The sequence below is a fragment of the Triplophysa dalaica genome, chromosome 10 (genome assembly GCF_015846415.1).
Source record: "Triplophysa dalaica isolate WHDGS20190420 chromosome 10, ASM1584641v1, whole genome shotgun sequence".
Taxonomy (NCBI): Eukaryota; Metazoa; Chordata; class Actinopteri; order Cypriniformes; family Nemacheilidae; genus Triplophysa; species Triplophysa dalaica.
Genome location: NC_079551.1, coordinates 11,576,946 through 11,597,763, shown reverse-complemented (window position 1 = coordinate 11,597,763; position 20,818 = coordinate 11,576,946). Strand labels below are relative to the sequence as shown.

Sequence of the window (20,818 nt, the reverse complement as noted above, 5' to 3'; positions counted from 1 at the left end):
CAAAAAATGCTTTTAATAACGTTATTATAACCAAACAATAAGGTTGATACAACGTCTAAAAACTGGATGTTTCAAACGTTCTAAGAACATTCAAACTTGTTGTTTTTAAAACTTACTGTCAATGTTAAGAAAACGTTCTTGGAACATAAATATAATATTAAACGGAACGTTTCGATTACGTTTTAAAGAACAATCTCAGAATATTATAATCATGGCGAATGGAACGTTTTAATAACGTTTAAAAATACTTTCTTAGAACATTAATATAACAACAGAATGAACCGTTCTAAAAACTTTTTGAATAACGTTCTTATAACCAAAGAATACACACACAAGTAAATCATTGAATGTAAGAAACAATACGTTTGGCAGTAATAGAAAGTAAATAAGGCAACTCATAGCAGTCAAGAATCATTTGATTTGTTGATATATTCAGAGAGAAGATGAAAGAAAAGTCTTGACTGACACTCATTCACCTCTTACAGGAGAGAAAGAAGATCAGTGAAGACAGAAACATGACATGAGACATTGAATTCTTATTCTACAGACACATTCAGCACTTGATGTCAAATCTACATTCATGTTTTAAGCTTAAATGAGCATTACTTGATTAATTTTCTAACAAAGAAACATGAATTTACAAAGAACAAGTTATGGTAATAAACCAATAATGTCAATCATTTAATATTACATTGGAATTTTATGTTAATGAATTATGTGTCAATGTTTCCGTCCTCGTCTCTATTTTCTATGTATTTCTGTAGAGAGAAACAGTGAATTCACAAGTTCATCCTACAGATAATGAAGTGGGACAGACAGTATGTGTGTTTGTCGAACTGTCCCGGGGTTGAGGGCTCTCAGAGTGTGTCCGGACCCTTATCATGACCCCCTAGCTGAAGTAAAGACGGTCTCGTGGTGTGGAGGAGGGATGTGGTGAAACCAGAGAATGGAGGTGAGGGGCTTGACTACTTCTAGGCTGTTCAGATGATTGATGTGATTGATTATGGAGAGCCAGACGAGTTCATGTGTGCACACACACACACACACACGCACACACACACACACACACACACACACACACACACAGATCATAATGTCCAGATGAAAGAAAGCAGAAGAGAAAGATTTGACAGTATTTGTGTTATAACTCATGTGGTTATGTGTGTGTCTCTCTTGTGTTTAACAGGAGGCTCTATAGAGACTGTTTATGTCACACAGACACACTGAGCAGTCATCATCATACACACCAAATCCAGCAAAGAGAGGCTCAGTGAATGTTGTGTAGTATGTGTGTAAGTGTGTGAGTGTGTGTGTGTCAGAGAAGCTGTAGAAGGACAGAGTGCCGGCCGACTGGTCCACATACACTCCTGCTCTCTTACACACACCTGGAGAGACACTAATGAGTGTTTCATTCTTATTGTGAAATGCAGTGAATGTGTCATTATAGCACCACAGACTCCATGATTTTACATTGCGTCCAAACACACAATCATTACTCTCTCCTTTCCTCTCAATGCTTTTATATGACACTGATATATCAACACTTGATCCGCTCCATTCAGTCTCCCAGTAACAGCGTCCAGTCAGACTCTCTCTACACAACACTTGAGGACACTCATCAAATCTGTCTGGATGATCAGGATACGACTGACACTCTTCCACACGTGTGATCTTTCTGTTCTCTTCAGACACTTTGAGTTCATTGTTTGTTGTGTTTAGATCCAGTGTGAGATCACAGACATCTGAACACAAGAAGACACATTTATAACACAACAACACAACAATCACTAAATCAATCTGTGAGTGTCAGGGGGGTCTGTGTTAAAGGGGTGTGTGTGTGTTTGTGTGTGTGTGAGTGTCAGGTGGGTCTGTGTTTAAGGTGTGTGTGTCAGGTGTGTTTGTGTGTGTGTGTCAGGTGTGTTTGTGTGTGTGTCAGGCAGAGGTGGGTAGAGTAGCCAAAAATGGTACTCAAGTAAAAGTACTGTTACTTCAGAATAATATGACTCAAGTAAAAGTAAAAAGTAGTCATCCAAATAATTACTTGAGTAAGAGTAAAAAAGTGCTTGGTTACAAAACTACTCAAGTACTGAGTAACTGTTGAGTAACGTCTGATTTATTTTTTAACAAGCATTCAATCAGACAGACAAAAATACCAAATAATAATGTTTAAGCAAATTATAGTTCATGAAATCAATAAAATACATTAAAATAAATTTATGAATTAATTACAAAATAGCTTAAATTAAAATTATCCAGGTAAATTCAAGTACTTAAAAAAAAAAATGATAAAAAATAAATAAACACAAGTAAACACAAATTTCCAAACCTTTATACTTTTTTACCAGGCTTTGCAGACAGAACTAGAACATGGCAGCCCATAAACTCTCATAAAATGTGTGTGTGAGAGAGAGATAGAGTATGTGGGTCCGTGTACGTTTTATTCATTTGATATCCTATATTAAATAAATTAATGGAAACTGAAAGATGACTCGTTTTTTCATTTTTCGTTTAGTTCAACAAACGAAAAATTAGATTTCGCCCCGATTTTTCATTTTTCGTTTGTCGTTTAAAAAACGGATTTCGGACTCAATATGGGATTCGTACATGTGGGCGGTGCTGTAACGCCCCTTTCACCCAATTGGTCAAATCGCTCACCATCCTGTACGGTCTTAATTCTGCCAGGCAGAATAAGAGTCACCTCTAGTCCTTCATTTTTAAGTTATTGCAAGTATGTCGGCGCGAACCACTGCTTATTGTTAACAGTGCGTGATATTTAAGCAGACATATCTGTTGCAATGTACGACATTTAAGAGATGCAGTATGCTGAATACCAGGGGTCTCCAACCCTGCTCCTGGTGAGCTACTCTCCTTAAGATTTCAGCTCTAACCCCAATCAAACACACCTGGGTTGCTTGATAATTACAGAAAGGTGTGCTGAAGCAGGGTTGGAGCTGCAATTTGCTGGACGGTAGTTCACCAGGTCCAGGGTTGAAGATCCCTCTGTATACAGTAATTTATGATGATTTATGATGATATAGTATCTTTCCAACAAAAGTCACCCATTACAATAAACACTTAAAAGACACAGACAGTCAAGAATAAGAAATGTGACCTCTTCGAAGTACTACAGAAGGTCTCTGCTGACACGCAGACATAGAAAACATACATGTGTAATAGCATAAGTAAAAACGTTAACAAAGATCCTTTTTCACGGGGCATTGCGGGTGTTTGACAGAGTTGCATCAGTCCAGCTACTCACTGCCTGCTGCATGCATTTCGTCAATTCAGCAATTTATGTTCCTCAATTATAAAAAAAAAATAGCAGAATAACTCTGATCCCCATCATCTGGACACTATTCCCATCACTTGTCTACCCCTTGTTTACTGTCTTATTCCTTTGGTCTTGTTATTTGTCCGCTGTTGAATGTGTTTATGGTGTTGTGCTTTTTCCTGTGTCTCTGTGGATTAAATTATACCAGTTTGGAGTATCTGCTTGTCTTGAGTGTTTGCTTCACAAACCGTGACATCTGTATGTAAGTGTCTCTGTCGACACCTAGGGTACTTTACAGACTCGACTTTCACCTGAAAATTTAGATGTGCTGGTTTTTCTCAACAAAAACTAATCTGCTTTATAATTGGGTTTCTCATTCGGTCTGCATGAGCTGGTTCAGAAATTGTTACAAAACCAAAATGATAGAACTATATATTTACATTAACATTTAGTCATTTAGTAGACGCTTTTATCCAAAGAGTATTACAGAGAGGTCAGGGAGCAATAAGCGACATGTCAAACAGGAGCAATCACACAATAGGTACTGATACAAATAAGCCAAAGATAATTTAGATAATATCTATACCCGTACCCGTACCCGAAATGACCCATACCCGAAATGTGACCTGTGCTTTTAACCCATCCAGTGATTAGTGAGCACACACACAGCAAGTGGTGAACACACGTACACCCGAAGCAGTGGGCAGCTATCACTGCAGCGCCCGGGGAGCATGTAGGGTTAGGTGCCTTGTTCAAGGGCACCACAATCGTTACCCGCCGGCCGTGAGGATCGAACTGGCAACCTTCTGGTAACGAGTCCGACTCTCTAACCATTAGGCCACGATTTATATCTTTAAGGTTTCTTGGCTGTCGCTCAGTAAATTGTAGTTTTAACCTCCTTCACAGATTTTCTATAGGACTAGGGTCTAGAGACTGGCTAGGACATTTAATGTGCGTCTCCTTAAGCCACTCTTTGGTTGACCATAGTGGTGGAGAGGTTGAAATGGGAGATACAGATTCTGTTGGCAGGCCTCTCTTATATACATAAGATGATTTAGGAGTACTGTCTTAAAGTGACAGGACTTATCTGTGGGCCATGTAGGCACATAACCAATCTTTGGGGCCAGAATTCTTGCTTGTTGGTAGGGATCAAATATTTATTTCACTGACTGAAATGCAAATCAATTTATAACCTTTATTTCCACTGATTTTTTGGTTGATTTTCAGGTTCTATCAGTTAAAATAAACCTAAACATTATAGGTCCTGCATTTATTTGTAAGCAGGCAAACTTACAAAATCAGTGTTGGGATCAAATAATTATTTCCCTCACTGTACATACATACATGCATACTGTACATATAATTTACTCGGATCACAATAATTATTGGGGAGAAGAATATTGATTGAATTTTTTATTTTTGGAATATAACTGATGGGGCAATTACGGTTAGTAGTAGTCATAATGGCCTAATGGTTAGAGAGTTGGACTTACATTTACATTTAGTCATTTGGCAAGTCGCTTTTATCCAAAGCGACTTACAGGGCACTTATTACAATAAGTGCCCTGGAGCAACATGGAGTAAAGTGTCTTGCTCAAGGACACACTGGTGGCTGCTGGGATCGAACCAGCAACCTTTTGATTACCAGTTCAGTGGTTTAACCCACTAGACCACCATCTCCTTGTGACTTGTGACCAGAAGGTTGCCGGTTCGATCCTCAGGCCCGGCGGGTAACGATTGCGGTGCCCTTGAACAAGGCACCTAACCCTACATGCTCCCCGGGCGCTGCAGTGATATCTGCCCACTGCTCCGGGTGTACGTGTGTTCATCACTTGCTGTGTGTGTGCTCACTAATCACTGGATGGGTAAAAAGCAGAGGTCACATTTCGGGTATGGGTCACCATACCTGACGAATCGGTCACTTTCACTTTCATGGCGTGAACTATTTCTCCTTAAACATGAATCGATGAATGTTCCCAATCATCATTACAGAATGCTGTTTTAAGTTCAGCAATGTTCATAAACTTGTACTATAAAATTGTCGCTGTTGAAAGAAAATTATTTGTGATAAATTGACTTAAATTTCTAAAACATTTCAGGTCACATTTAGTTTGGTTACATGTGATGTTGTGAGAATAAAATAATTTTTTGCAGAATTAAATTTTGTGTTTTACAAACTAACATACACATCTGCATGCAGGCTCCCAACTGTGCAGATTCATGATGTTCCTTATGTGTGATGTTTGTTCTCAGAAATACAGCTACAACATATTCATACTTTATCTGTATGGAGAGTGGATAAATTAGATTGAAAGAGGCTGACACCCCCTCTTGTGGACAGCATTAAGAATTATGGTCATCATGGAATTTTTGGAGTTTGATCTAAATGATCTGTATCAAAGTTCGTGATATAGAGCCTATTCATCCACTTTTTTATAACAATAAACATTAAAATAAGTGAAAATTGGCCCAACTTGCATCAGGAGTAGACTTTGAACTTGAGCTAGCGCATAAAGAGAGAGCGCATTTAGGCCACGCCCACACCGGGGAAACAATCCAACCCACTTTCTATTGCGGGAAAATGCATCCTTGTCATTTCTGATTTATAACAAAAAACATAACAATGCCTAAACTGCTGTGAGACAAGGTGCACAGAAAACAAGAGAAAGTCCAGTGAGCACGTCCCTCTTAACCTAGCGGGTCTAAGATATGCGAGGCTGTCTGGTGGTTCAAGTAAACATATTTTAAAGTGCAAACACTTGTCAGTATCGCACTCGTACAGACTCTTAATCTGCTGGGTAGAATTAAGTCCGTACAGAATGGTGAGCGATTTGACCAATCGGGTGAAAGGGGCGTGACAGCACCGCCCACATGTACGAATCCCATATTGAGTCCGAAATCCGTTTTTTAAACGACAAACGAAAAATGAAAAATCGGGGCGAAATCTAATTTTTCGTTTGTTGAACTAAACGAAAAATGAAAAAACGAGTCATCTTTCAGTTTCCATTAATTTATTTAATATAGGATATCAAATGAATAAAACGTACACGGACCTATGTGTGACTTCAACACTTTGCAGTTTGAATGATGTCCTGCATAAACAAAATGATGGAAAATAAGTAAAGTAAACACTTTGTGACTTTTCGATCGAGCCCTCGCCATTCTCTCTCTCACACAATATACTAAAGCATTGCAATGCAAAGGCAGCCTGCTTCAGAGCTAAAGTGGGACTACAGATGAAGTCTCCCTAAAGAACCCACGTATCTAACAGTAGTTCTGCATTATATTAATTAATTTGCACGCGAGTTTTATTTATTTTTATACCGTGTAAGTTATTCTCTGTGTAAGTTAAATGTATGCACCGAACCGTGACGCCCATACTATTTCGGTTCAATACAAATACACGTACCGTTCCACACATAATATATATAGGAAATGTTTAAAACATATGTAACTTTAAAGACAAACATTCGTCTATCCACAGCAAAAAAAAACGATTTTAGAACACTTAGCGATACATGTTTCCTCAAGTTAGATGTTGAGTTTTTGAATGCTGAAATGTCCGTTTGTTTTGGGAGACACAGAAGACACCGCATAATGTAGCTGCTGTTTCGCACTTTTACTAAGGTAAACATGCTTTCAATATGAGGCCAGGGGCCCGTTTCAGAAAGCAGGGTAAGTGCAAACTCAGAGTAAGTCAATCCCAGAAAACGGAATACTCAGGGTTTTTGGTTTCTGAATGCGAGGAATGTCAAACCCGCGACCGCGGAGTAAGTCAAGCCCATTTCAGAAATCGAGGTATCTTATACTCCGAGTGAGTAACCAGAGTAACATACTCCGTGAACCTAACCTGGTCGGGAGCAGGTTTTATTCCGCAAACGCAGGGTTTGTTACAATCTCCGCCCCCTTTTCGAAGCGCGAGCGGGTTGAAATGACATACGTCATCTGTTTATTGATTCGTGTTCCTAATCGCGCTCTATTTAGTCACACAGAACTTAAAATAGCATGTTCGTTTATTCATGAACCCATAGATGAGGAAGCTGCATTAATTCGCAGAGAATTATATTTATGTCGGGAGAGAATTCTGAGGCCCCGTTTGGACGTTTTATCTTAACTTTTAAAGCCAGTTTAAGAAGTATATTTAACATTTCCCAATCAGTCATCCTACTAGCAAGACCATTTTATTTCTTTAAAGTTTCCTGAATGAATGATGTTATTGTATTTCTACCACGGCGTTTTAGTGCCACGTTAAAAATAACATAAATTCAAGATTACGAGAATAAAGACGAAATTTTACGAGATTAAAGTCAAAATGTTACGAGAATAAACTCGTCGTAATACGTATATTATTTTCGTGAAAGTTGTAGTTTAAGAGTTTAAATTATGTTTAAGTACGTCATCTGAATCAGTGAGTTAATTCGTAGTTCATGTCAGATTTTGACATTTCGACTTTATTCTCGTAACATTTCGACTTTATTCTCGTAACATTTCGACTTTATTCTCGTAACATTTCGACTTTATTCTCGTAACATTTCGACTTTATTCTCGTAACATTTCGACTTTATTCTCGTAACATTTCGACTTTATTCTCGTAACATTTCGACTTTATTCTCGAAATCTTTTTTTTTACGACGCCGTCGTATATTTCATATTCAGCTGCTGCCAAGATCTTTTTATTGCAGAAGGATTTCACCTACATGAGAGCAAGAGAGTTAAATATAATTTACATTTTCACAGTTTCAACAAAATAAATATAAAAGTGATTGACATATAAACTTGCGCATTAACACGTGAAGCACTTTTCTCCCACGCCAACTCTCTTTCTTTTGCTGCTGCGGCTGTGTTGCACTTTTTTCTAAATATCTGGTCATATTCACTGTACGCTTGTAACAGTTCCTTCAATTTGATTGGCGAGAAATGAACAGAGCGCTTTTTGTCACGTGCCGTTGCCATGGTGAATCGTGCTATCTTCACTCAATTGATGATGGCTTTTCATCGCCATGCTGCACGCGCGTAACCTAGAGTGAACTTACTCAGGGTTGATTAAACTAACTCAAATCAGCTGTTCTGAAACTGAAAACTCAGAGTAGCGATTCTCTGAGTAAATCAACTCAGAGTTCAGATTTTAACTCGGTGTTGGTTGAACTTCCTTATTGAAACGGGCCCCAGGGGTGTTCCTCCTCGCCTGTGTCTGCATTGCCGATGGTTGATTGTGACATTTTTTTTTTGCTACGACTGTAAACTAACCCGTCCCGCCGAACGCCGCTGAGATTGAGTATGGTCACGTGACGAGACTGCGCAACTACGTTTGATTGGTGAAACACAGTCACATGGTAGAGCCTTTGGCAGAAGTCTCACTCTCTGTCAAAATAAAACAATGACGCGTAGAATATCAAAGAGGTCAAAAGAAAAGTAACGAGTTTATTGTAGCCTAATGTAGCGGAGTAAAAGTACAGTTTCTTCTTCACAAATCTACTCAAGTAAAAGTAAAAAGTATAGTGATTTAAAACTACTCCTAGAAGTATAATTCTTTCAAAAACTTACTCAAGTAAATGTAACTCGTTACTACCCACCTCTGGTGTCAGTTGTGTTTGTGTTCGTGTGTCAGGTGTGTTTGTGTGGGATATGTGTGTGTGTCAGGTGTGTTTGTGTGTGTGTGTGTGTGTGTGTGTGTCGGGTGTGTGTGTGTGTGTGTGTAGACTTACACTTGTGTAGTCCTGCTCTAATTCTTTCCTCTCCTCCATGACTCACACTACAGAAACACACACACATTAAAGACATAAACATGATGTGACATTGGTCTGGTGTGTGTGAATCATGTGTATGTTGTGTGTCATACTTGATTGTGTAGTTTGGATCATTGAGTTTGTGAGAGAGCAGCTGAAGTGTTGTGTGTTGTGGGTGATTGTAGCTCAGATCCAGCTCTCTCATGTGTGACGACTGTGAACTCAGAGCTGAAGCCAAAGAACAACAACCTTCATCTGTCACCATACAACCTGATAACCTACAAACACACACATCAACATGTCAACACACTCTTCACTTTTCTATTGTGAGATCAGTGTGTAGAGAGAAACACCTCAGTGTGTGTAGTTGACAGTTGTGAGTCTTGAGAGCATCAGAGATCAGCTTCACTCCTGAATCCTTCAGATCATTGTTACTCAGGTCCAGCTCTCTCAGAGGACACTTTGAGGACTGAAGAGCTGTAGACACAACTTCACAGGACTCAGCAGTCAGATCAGACCCTGAAAATCTGTGAGAGGAAGATTGATCTAGATTATATTCCAGTGTTCATTCACAGCCTGTACTTTCACAGAGTGAATATTGTTATTTTGAGAGGCTATAAAAACACTGAATGAACTCACATCGCTCGTCTACAACATCTCACAGCTGGAACGAGTCTCTTCTTATCCTCTACATCATATCTGTTCATGTTGAACTCATCCAGCACGTTCTCTGACATGAGCAGCACATAGATCATCAGTGTACACATTGAATCTGAGAGCTCTATGACTGAATCTGAATCATCTGGATGTAAGTATTTCTGGATTCTCTCGTATAATGACTGATCCTTCATCTCCAGTAAACAGTAAAACAGGTTCACTGAAGCTTCATCTGAGGTGTTGTAATGATCCTGTAACTGTTGAATGTATTGAGTTGTTTCTCTGATGCTGTCTCTAGTGTCTTCAGTGCGTGTGAGCAGACCTTTGAGAAGCTTCTGACTAGACTCAAGTGAAAGGCCCATCAGAAAACGTAAAAACAGATCCAGATGTCCTCTCTCACTCTCTGTGGCTTTATCAATGGCCTTCTTCAGAATCTCATGAAGAGAAATCTTTGTGTCTTGTTCAGGTGTGATAAAAAACTCAAGGTCCTTCATGTTGTCGGTCATGTAGCAGTCTTGTTCAGGTGTGATGAAAAACTCAAGGTCCTTCATGTTGTCGGTCATGTAGCAGTCTTGTTCAGGTGTGATGAAAAACTCAAGGTCCTTCATGTTGTCGGTCATGTAGCAGATGAAGACGTGCAGCGCAGCCAGAAACTCTTGAACGCTCAGATGAATAAAGCTGAAGACTTTTGTCTTGTGAAGAACAGATTCTTTCTTGAAGATCTCAGCGATCATTCCTGTGTACTCTGAATCTTTACTCACATCAATATCACAATCTTTAAGATCTTTCTCATAGAAGATGATGTTCTCTTTCTTCAGCTGCTCAAACGCCAGTTTGGCCAACTTCAGAATGGTGGTTTTATTGGATTCTAAGAGCTTTGTATAGTCTTCTTCATCTTCCTCATCATACTTCTGGTTCTTCATGTTCATCTGAATCAGCAGAAAGTGAATGTACATCTCAGTGAGAGTCGTGTCAATGTTTTCTTCATGGTTCTGGATGAGAATATCATGAAGTACTGACGCAGTGATCCAACAGAAGACGGGGATGTGACACATGATGTAGAGACTACGAGATCTCTTGATGTGTTTGATCATTTCATCAGCTTGACTCTTATCTTTGATTCTCTTTCTGAAGTATTCCTCTTTCTGCTGGTCTGTGAATCCTCTCACCTCAGTGAACAAACCTACAAACTTAGAAAGAATCTGATTGGCTGCTGCTGGTCTTGATGTGATCCAGATGAGAGATGATGGAAGCAGATCTCCTCTGATCAGATTTATAATCATTTCATCTACAGATGATCTTTCCTCAACACTACTCCGTTTTCTGCTTTTAAAATTAAAACTCAAGCGACTTTCATCAAGTCCGTCAAAGATAAACGCCACATTACATTTCTCTGTTAACTTTATGACATTTCTTTTCATTTCAGGATAAAATTCCAGCAGAAACTCATGAAAACTGACTTTGTCTTCAATCTGGTTCATCTCTCTGAATGGAAACAGAAACATGGCGTCTACGTCCTGATTGGCTGTTCCCTCGGCCCAATCCAGAATGAACTTCTGCACAGAGACTGTTTTACCAATTCCAGCGACGCCTTTGGTCAGAATAATCTTCTTCTTGTCTCTCAGTGACTGAAATATCAGATTGCATTTGATGTGTTTGTCCTCTGATGATTTGGTTGTGTTTTTGAAGGCATCATCAATGTTCAGAATCTCACGTTCACGGTTGACTTCTTTCATATCCCCCTTTGTTATGAACACATCTGTGTAAATCTCATTCAGATCGGCTTCATTTTCCTTCATACCCTCAAAAATACGTTTTGAATTCTCCTTCATGTAGATCTTATGACTTCTCAAAAACTCTTTCAGTCCTAAAGCCTCTGTTATCATAAATGACGAGAAGAAAAGAGAAATGATTCAAGACAAATGTTATTCACATCAGGATGTTCATCATTATTCACACATTAAATTAATCTAATGGAGGATTACAGACTAAATGAAACAAATCTCACATGAAACAGATCAACACATCATGACATTGGGTGGACTCAATAAATAGGGCATTAAATGTTTTTAAGCGAAATGAAAAGTGAGAAAATATGAAGCATATATATATCTGATGTGCTTATACTGTATATCTGACCCGTCTCCAGTCTTCAGAATCTTGCTTTCTAAGTTAGTTTTGTGTTTATAGTTCAGATGTTTTATATACAGTAGATGTGTTTTGCAGAATAAAGAAATGTATACAGGTTTGCAACAATTTGAGGGTGAGTAAATGATGACAGTATATAATTTTTTGGTGAACTATCCCTTTAAATATATTAGATTAGATTAGATTAGATTAGATTAGATTAGATTAGATTAGATTAGATTAGATTAGATTAGATTAGATTAGATTAGATTAGATTAGATTCAACTTTATTGTCATTACACATATACAAGTACAGTGTAACGAAATGTAGTTTAGGTCTAACCACAGGTGCAAATAGCAAGTGCAGGATATACAGTGTGAATAAATACAGAATACAATATTAGGATACACAATGGGCATGTACTATGGAAATACTTTACACAAGGAATGTTCTATGACAATATGACAGTCGGTATGTACTATGAACAACCGGTTATCAAATTTTTTACTTATAAAGAAAATACAGAATCTCCTGCTAGAACATTGAGCATTGTCAACTAAAGACTTTTAGGTAATGCAGCTGAAAATGAAAGAAGTGTCACAAACATGATGCAGTAAATTTTTAAGTTAATTTAATGTAGTGTAGCTGTCTTGAGCTGTGTCACGTATGTATATCTCATTATGAGATGAGAAAATAACACGATCATTTACGTTTTCAGATATTTAGACAACTGAATTCAAACTGAAAAAAGATTTCAGGAGTCAGTCTAGTGTTTTATTTCTGTGTAGTTGAACACAAGCTCTTACTGAAATACACTCAAGTTCTTCTGTATCATGTGAAATGAGCCGATCATCTCTGAGCAACAAACCTTATGATGGAGTTTAAACAGGCCAGTGACTTCCAACAAAGCATTAGTTGAAGACGTATGTAAGTGGAACTGATGTGTAGTAAGTCATGATAGTAATGCTGTTCTGATTCAACAAATCCCTTTTTACACTCAACTGGATTGTTTAAAGTTCGAGTCTCTAAGTCGACTGTTTCATTCACTCGACACTTAACTGTAACTAACTGAGTCATGTTTTCTGTGAGTCAGGACAGAATGTAAAGTGCTATAGAGTCTGATGTTTAGTGATGATTCACCTTGTTCTTGTGTGAGCTTCTCTGTGGAGTTTTGCTGCTCTGTGAAGAGAGAAAAGATGAATGAAAACACTGTGAAACTGATCATGTTGTATTTGTGTTTGTGTTCTATTGTACCTGCAGTGTTTGAGCTGCAGATGAAGGTCACGGGTCCTGTTATAGTGTTTCCAGTGACCACAGGAGCATTTACAGCTGAACTTGTGTCCGCCTTCACATCAACACTGACTTTACTCATCTGCAGCAGACACATTTTACAATGAGATTCATTCATGCTACTTAAAGGGTTAGTTCACCCAAAGATAAGCATTCTAGCATCATTTAATCGCCCTGAGATTGTTCCAAACTATGTGGAAAATACAGCGTTTATCAACCTTAAATCCTGTATACACATTACATTACATCTTAAGCGAACAATAATATTTGTTTTAGCCGCGTCAAATGATCCCTTTAGGACAACAACAATGCACCTGTTGAAAGACAATGAACATCAGGGTCTTTATTCTTAAAGCTTCCAAGAATCCGCTCAGAAAGCTCTTAATTAAGCTTTAAAACTTCTACGTAGGAATATTGGCTAAAAAAAGATTGAGGACCAATTTGAGAGAAACTTTGAGTGTGGAAAATACAAAATCTTTTATCTTAGTGAGGAGGCGGGGCTGACATCGTTGCTATGCATGACACAGTCTTTCAAAGACTGTGATTGGTTGGTTTGCCAGAAGGAAAAAAGGCCACTGTTGAGTATGGGGTCGTTAGTTTGAAATTGCATTACTAACCTTGTTCAGATTTACCATACACATGCACACACATGCACTATATATGTTATATATATATATATATATATAACTATATGGGTGTGTGTATAAACAAATATTTTTCCATTCTGTTAATATCAACAAACAGTATTTGATAGAAAATGAACATTGACACAGTAAGTTTCTGGAACTGCTGTAATTGTTTGTGTGATCAGATTGTGACTGTTATGACGAACCAAATCATCTTTGCTGTACAGTTGCATTCCTCCAGTTGCCAAATATCTTAATACGATTACTCCTATTTCTGGCGATATGGCATTTCTAATAGGATTGGTCACAAACATGAACCCTCCACGATTTAATGTGTTGAGTCTTATTTACTCAGTGTCATTCAAGTTAATTTAATATAGCGCTTAAACATTTTGCATTGCATTAATGCAGCTGTACAAGACAACCAAAACCAGAAAAAAACTAAAGTTGAACACACACACAAAAAAAAATCTGATAAACCTTAAAAGAAATATGTAAACTGTCATCAATAGCAACTCTTTGTGTTTCGTCCATTCGTCTGCTGCTAAAGAATCTCTTAAGTCTCTTAAAAGTCCTCCTCGCTACTCCTAAAATGTTTGACCTTATGACCTCTTATAAGGGTTAAGATGCTTGCTGAATTTCTTTTTTCTTTACTAGGATCTTTTTGTAATTTTAAGGGGAAACGTCCACATTTCTCAGAATTTTCTTAGAATTTAGTCACTAGGAGCAACTCTTTGCGCTATGATTTTTCATGAAAACGGGCCCAGGTTACAGATTTACAGACTTATGTATTTGCTAAATGTTGATCAAAAACAGTATTGAAGAACGACTGCGTACCCCGTTAAACCATGTAATGGGATTTTGTATCCTGGTTGAATAAATAAATAAAAAACTTTAGTGCCTAGTGCTATTTTTGCGAAATTGACGTTTCCATTTGGCGTATTTTCAATGCGCAATTTCAATTTGCCCATTTTAAAGGGTAATGTTGTGGTCTAGTGGTTAGAGACTTGGACTCGTAGCCAGAAGGTCGCTGGTTCAATTCTCAGTACCACAAGGAAATGACTGAAAAGCCCTTGAGCAAGGCACCTTACCCCTGTTTGCTCTGCAGTGATAGTTGCCCACTGCATCCAACTTTTAAGTCACTTTGGATAAAAGCGTCTGCCAAATGAATATATTTTAAATGGGAACGGAAGGGCAGATACATTTAATTCATGAAGGGGACCTCAAAATTAACTATCGTTGTTTGTGTTTTCTTCAGTGATTGCCTTCTTCAGGGGAATCGGCCAGAGGGGGCTGTCGTCAGAACCGAGAGGACTGAGAGTCAAGTCTGGTTGGGCCAGTAAGTCACAACTAGCAGTAACTGAAGCCGCTCTTCTTTGACTGCGCACAGCCCCTGTGCAAGGAGGCTCACTGTGGGAAAGTACTACTTCCGCATGTTCCGCGGGCGGCTGTGCACCAAAGCAGCCGTGCCGCCTGGTGCTGGTGTGCTGCCATCCAAGGAACACGACTCTGAGTCGTGTCAGCACTCTGAGCCAGTGCTGAAGTGGCTGCATATGCATCAATCCAAGAGGGATTACCCCTCTCGAGGACGCCACGTGCCCTAGGAGCCTCTGAAAGTGTTTCAGTGGGACCTTGGACCTTGAAAATGATCAGTTTCATCCATTGCCATGTGCCATGGGAGGCTGGTTCAGTGGCTGACAGAGCTGTCACCTTGCACTTGTGGGGGACCCCAAAGAGGTTGACTGCTCTGCCTTCTTATCTGCTTGGTGTTACCGCCGGCCAACGGAACGTCACGTGGAGATTGCGGAAGGCAGTGATATCACCGGGGGGAAGCCTGGAGAGAGAGCGCACTCTCCAGAACCATGGCTCATCCTGTCAGGGCCGCTCTAAGCCGGGTTCCCAACGGGGTAAACGCACATTTGACTGATGCGTTGGCATCTTTTGCAGTACCAGACCCCAGAGGCAGAGCAAGGGTTGTGAGATTTTGTTTAAAGTAGCAAATTGAATGGAAATGTACGTTTCAGTATTTTAATTTTTTGCTCAATACGTCTCTGAGACGTGTGCTGTCAGATGTCATATCTGTGAGATGTTTATGATTTAGAATGGAGGTAAAACTCATTTTAAGATGTCTGTCAGGGTCTGTATTCTTAAAGCTTCCAATAATCCTCTTAGAAAGCTCTTAATTTATCTTAAAAACTACTACGTAGGAGTCTTATCTTAAAAGAGAGTCAGGACCAATCTGAGAGAAATTCTGAGCAACTTTTATTTAGTGAGGAGGCGGGGCTGACCCCGATGCTTTGTATGACACAGTCTTTTAAACCCTGTGATTGGTTGGTTGGGATTGTTAGTTTGAAATTGCACATCATTTTCTCTGTTTTACTGTACTCACGCTCACTCACACACACGCACGAAAATGAACAGTTACACAATAAGTTTGTAAATGCTTTGTTTGTGTGATTCCCATAGAAGGCTGTGACAGAACCAAATCATCTCTGCTGAATAGCTGCACTTCTCCAGATGCTGAAAATGTTCATGTAGAGATTCTTCTATTTCTGGTGCTATGGAATTTCTGCGCTGTTTTGGAGATGTAAGCCTGTCTCTAAAAGGATCGGTCATAAAGATGAAATGTGCTGTGTCTTATTAACTCACTGTTATTCTATTTAATGTAATTGTATTTTATAGCTCTTTTTAAAATGTTGGCCCTTATGAGAGATCTTTTAAGGGATAAGATCCTTTATGAATTGGTTTATTTCTTTACTAGGATCTTTTCTGTAATTCTAAGGGGAAACGCACACATTTCTAAGAATGTTCTTAGAATTTTCTCAAAACAAAACAAGAAAGCAAATAATTAAATAAGTCCAAATCACGCAATCCACAGACAAAACTCACGGGGAGGAAACATACTTGGGTTATCCAAAAACCGTCAGGAGAGTTACGCTGGGCAAGACAAGAAATAACAATGAACCGACGAGGTGTGAGGGAAAACAGAGATACTAAAAAGGGACAAGTCAACGAGAGGAGATTAAGCAGGGACAGAGAAGGACAGGTGACAAGACTTAACACTAATGGGAAATCAGACGGGAAACAAGGGGGCGGAGCTAAACGAAAAACAGGAGGACACGCGTCGAATTATCAAAACATTCCGCCATGTGTCTCCACATAAAACAAAACATAAACACAAGACATGGTACTGTAACAACACTGTCCCCAAGGCACAGGACAGGATCGTCACAACAGATGAACATGCATTATCTGGGAACATGTCTTGAAAGAGTCACTTTATGCTTTTGATCATTTCCACCAGAAGCTGGAAGTTTTGCAGTTAAAACAATTCATGCAATTTCAGTAGTGTAGAGTCATGTCTATAGGAGTCAGTGTGGGAATTAATGAATAAGAGGCAAAATTCACAAATACTGCGTGCAAAAAATGTTTTTTTGTTGATTTTTCCAGTACCTGAAATCGTGATCTTTAGTCATTCATAAAATGCAAGTCCACACCTTCCATGTTTTTTTATTTAAATAAATACAGATACAGGCAACATGAAAGTATCTTTGCCTCATGAATTAAGATATCTATTTTAACTCGAGCTTTTGTTATATAAACACTCCGTATAGTATTGAAGTGAACATAGTGTGAGAACTGAAGACGTCCTTGTTACTGAAATGACAACTGTTATTGACACCTGGCCCAGCGAACACCAGGTCCTGAAATGTACATATCTATAGGTTGAACACCGCCTACACAGAAGAATATCAACGACTTCTCTAGCCTTTCCCACTGGTGAGTGAATGACTTAAGCTATGTACACATTCTACACACTCCTGCATTTGGGATGACTGACAATCTGGTAACCATAGCGACATCTCTGCACCTCTGCTCTCTCCCAATGTTGCCATGTTCTTTATTAGTATGCGCTTTTATACTTGTTGCTTGGTCTTAGATCAAAAAGCCTCGGCACTTAGGTCTTAATAAATGTTTTTCTTTTCTTATAAAATGTATAAATAATTTGTATTTTATTAGTTTATTTCCGTCTTGTCTTTGTTTGCTTATTTTTTCTCTGAAGATCTGGCAACACTGTCACTTAAGCGACGGGCTCTCGAAAGCGGCTAACCCTGTGTCATATGAGCAAAAACAAGGATTTCCAAGAGAGACCAAGCAAAAACATGCAACATTGTGCAGTGCCTGGTGGTGGAAGAACAGTCGCTTCCTTCGTATTCTGATAGTGATAGTTGTGCTCAAAAAAGTGATAGTTGTGCTCAAAAAGGAGAAATAAAGTAGAAAAGGGAAAACATGAGATTAAATTTACAGCTGAAGTTCCAAATCTAACCAACTACTTCAGTTCCCTCTGGGACAACCATCAATGCCCGAGGAAACTTGTGTGTGCAACTGTAATACACATTTAGCATCACACCGTCACAGATCAACGTGCTTATTATGTTGAAGGTTAGTAAGCAGCAGCAGTAGATTATTGTTCTTATAAACAACCAGTTAGAAAGCACAGGTTTCATGAATGTTTACTTTGCCCCTTTAGATGAAAACGACAGTAATAGTGCAGCAACATATTAGACAGCTCATCTGATCGGTAACAAATGCGATGGAATGAATAGCGCTCCTCATCAAAGTTATCTTTTATTAAGGCTTGTTTGCGGCCATCAGTGCTGTAAGAGCCATTTAACACTTAACACCGGAATGCGACATGTCACATGGTTAAAAGCATGGATTACAACAGTATCATTATATGGGTTTTTGCTCAGCTAAAGTTCGAAAGAACACTTTTTAACATTAAGACCCTATATAAAGTATTTATTGTTAAATACTCATTCAGGAAGTGATTGCAAATGTTTTTGCTGATTTTGGAAACCTGTTCGTTAGAAGTTCATATCTGGAGTTAATGTTAATGTTTTTTTAAAAGCCTAAAAAGTTTAGTCGGCTTTGCAAACTTGTGCTTATAGAACAAAGAAATTAAATATAATGTAATTTTCTACACGAATAGAACATTTGTAGGGCTTTTAATGTTAACAGGTCGAAGCCTGCAAAAACATTTTTTAAAGAAAAATATTTAACACAATTAATGCAGAATGTGTATGTTTGCTAATCATTTGTCTAGCGTTGCATTATATAATAACGCTATTATTTATGTAAAGGCTTTTAAATCACTTAAGCTCTTAAAGGGGCCGACTTTTTGAGAACATTCAATTCTGTGTATTTCCTACCTGCTAGACAGGATAGCTCTCAATTACACTGTTGAACGGCTAAATTATGTAATTAGATAAAATAATAAGAAAATAAATATAAAATGAAATTGAATTCATTCAAGATGTAATCAACAGTGCAGAAGACACCGGGCGTGGCATAAAATGAAGGGGCCCTTGATGGGTTTTGCTATAGCCCCACGGCCCAATGTGTTCTTAATCCGGCCCGGTTTGTAAGGCTCTGTGTTCAGCTGTACATTAATGGGGGTGCAAAAGTAATATTGATTCAATGCCATTGACATTGACAAGTCGCCAATCTATTTGCTTTCTAAGTAAAGTGCATTGGATTTTACAGAGAAACTCACATACTTTTGATGACAAAACACAAAAAGCAAACATGACAATCAATGATAATATTACTCAATAATACTAGAAAAATTGATATTCTCAATATGATGAAGATTAAACAGGTTTGTTTGATGACCAATAATAAAACATTACTGCAGAAACATTAATAATGATAATAATTCATGACTCACCTTCAGTAATGATTAATCTTGAGTAATAAAATGAGTAATAATGAGTAATCTTCTTCTCTTTAAGTCGCTTTGGATAAAAGCGTCTGCTGAATGCCTAAATGTAAATGCAATGACAGCGTCTCTTCTGCGCTTCTGTTTAACACGTCACCTTTCAGGAATGTTGGTTTGTTTCTCTTTAGAACAGAAAACGAATCAAACCAGTTTTACATCATTCATGACAGAAAAACAACACTGCACAAAAAAAGTTCTGTAAGTTTTGCGTGTCTTAACTTGGATGTTTTTTTCACGCATTAATTCTGCGTTTGTGTTGCTCAGCTGTCATTTCACACTAAATGAGCTTTATCTTTGTCTCTTCGAGTTCCAGTAAGCCACTTTATGTACAGAAGAAAATAAAACTCGCTGCACTTTACGATGATAGGATAGAGTCTTGCAGTTGATGGAGATTTGTGGAATGCACGAAGATCCCGTTCCACCACATCCCAAAGATGTTTATTGGGTTGACATCTGGTGACTGTGGGGGCCATTTTAGCACAGTGAACTCATTGTCATGTTCAAGAAACCAATTTGAAATGATTGGAGCTTTGTGACATGCTGCATTATCCTGCTGGAAGTAGCCATCAGAGGATGGTTACATGGTGGTCATAAAGGGATGGACATGGTCAGAAACAATGCTCAGGTAGGTCGTGGCATTTAAACAAATTGGCACTAAGGGGCCTAAAGTGTGCCAAGAAAACATCCACCACACCATTACACCACCACCATAATTGCATTAATGACAAATTGAACAGGTGTTCCTAATAATCCTTTAGGTGAGTGTATGGCAGAAAAACAAGTAGGTGTGTGTGTGTGTCCCTGAGGTGTGTGGTATGGGGGCAAAATGTCCCCACAAAGACTGCAATATCCAAAATCCTTGACCTTATGGGGAATGTTTTTGGTTCTTATGAGGAAACAAGCCTGTAGTTCATACAGAATTAACTTTTTTGAAAATGGCAGACAGTTTTGTGTGATTGTTAGGTTTAGGGAATATTTTACATAGTTTGTACAGTATAAAGACCGTTGTGTCTATGAAATTAACCCATAAAACATGCAAGCCCAACAGCCTAAATTTACATTATTCAAGTCATTGTATGATATTATTTTATAACTCTCTATATATCTCTTCTGCATGTCTGTTCAAGATAAGATCTCAGGTGTTTTTGAATCTTTTGTTTTGAGAATGGCAGTGTTGTTTTCTTAAGAACAAAAATGCCATCCAGTAACAACTGACATGAGTTTCGGCAAGTTTACTTCCTCGTACACGCAGACTCATACAATAATAAATAATTTTACATCAGGATTCCACAGAAGAGACTTATACTGCAGCGCTTAAATGCACGTCCTCCTGAGACG

At 38.5% G+C, this 20,818-nt stretch overlaps 1 protein-coding gene across 1 annotated transcript; it reads right to left on the bottom strand.

Annotated features, from left to right (window-relative positions):
* Positions 1-219: 219 nt before the first annotated feature.
* Positions 220-19,562, bottom strand: LOC130430745 (NACHT, LRR and PYD domains-containing protein 3-like). The gene is made up of 8 exons (XM_056759895.1): positions 19,430-19,562; positions 13,037-13,154; positions 12,923-12,961; positions 9,637-11,530; positions 9,351-9,524; positions 9,111-9,275; positions 8,977-9,023; positions 220-1,742 (listed from the first exon to the last, which is right to left on the bottom strand). Exons 2-8 carry the CDS (start codon positions 13,152-13,154, stop codon positions 1,180-1,182), a joined length of 3,000 nt encoding a protein of 999 aa, XP_056615873.1. The 5' UTR covers positions 19,430-19,562; the 3' UTR covers positions 220-1,179.
* Positions 19,563-20,818: the final 1,256 nt, after the last annotated feature.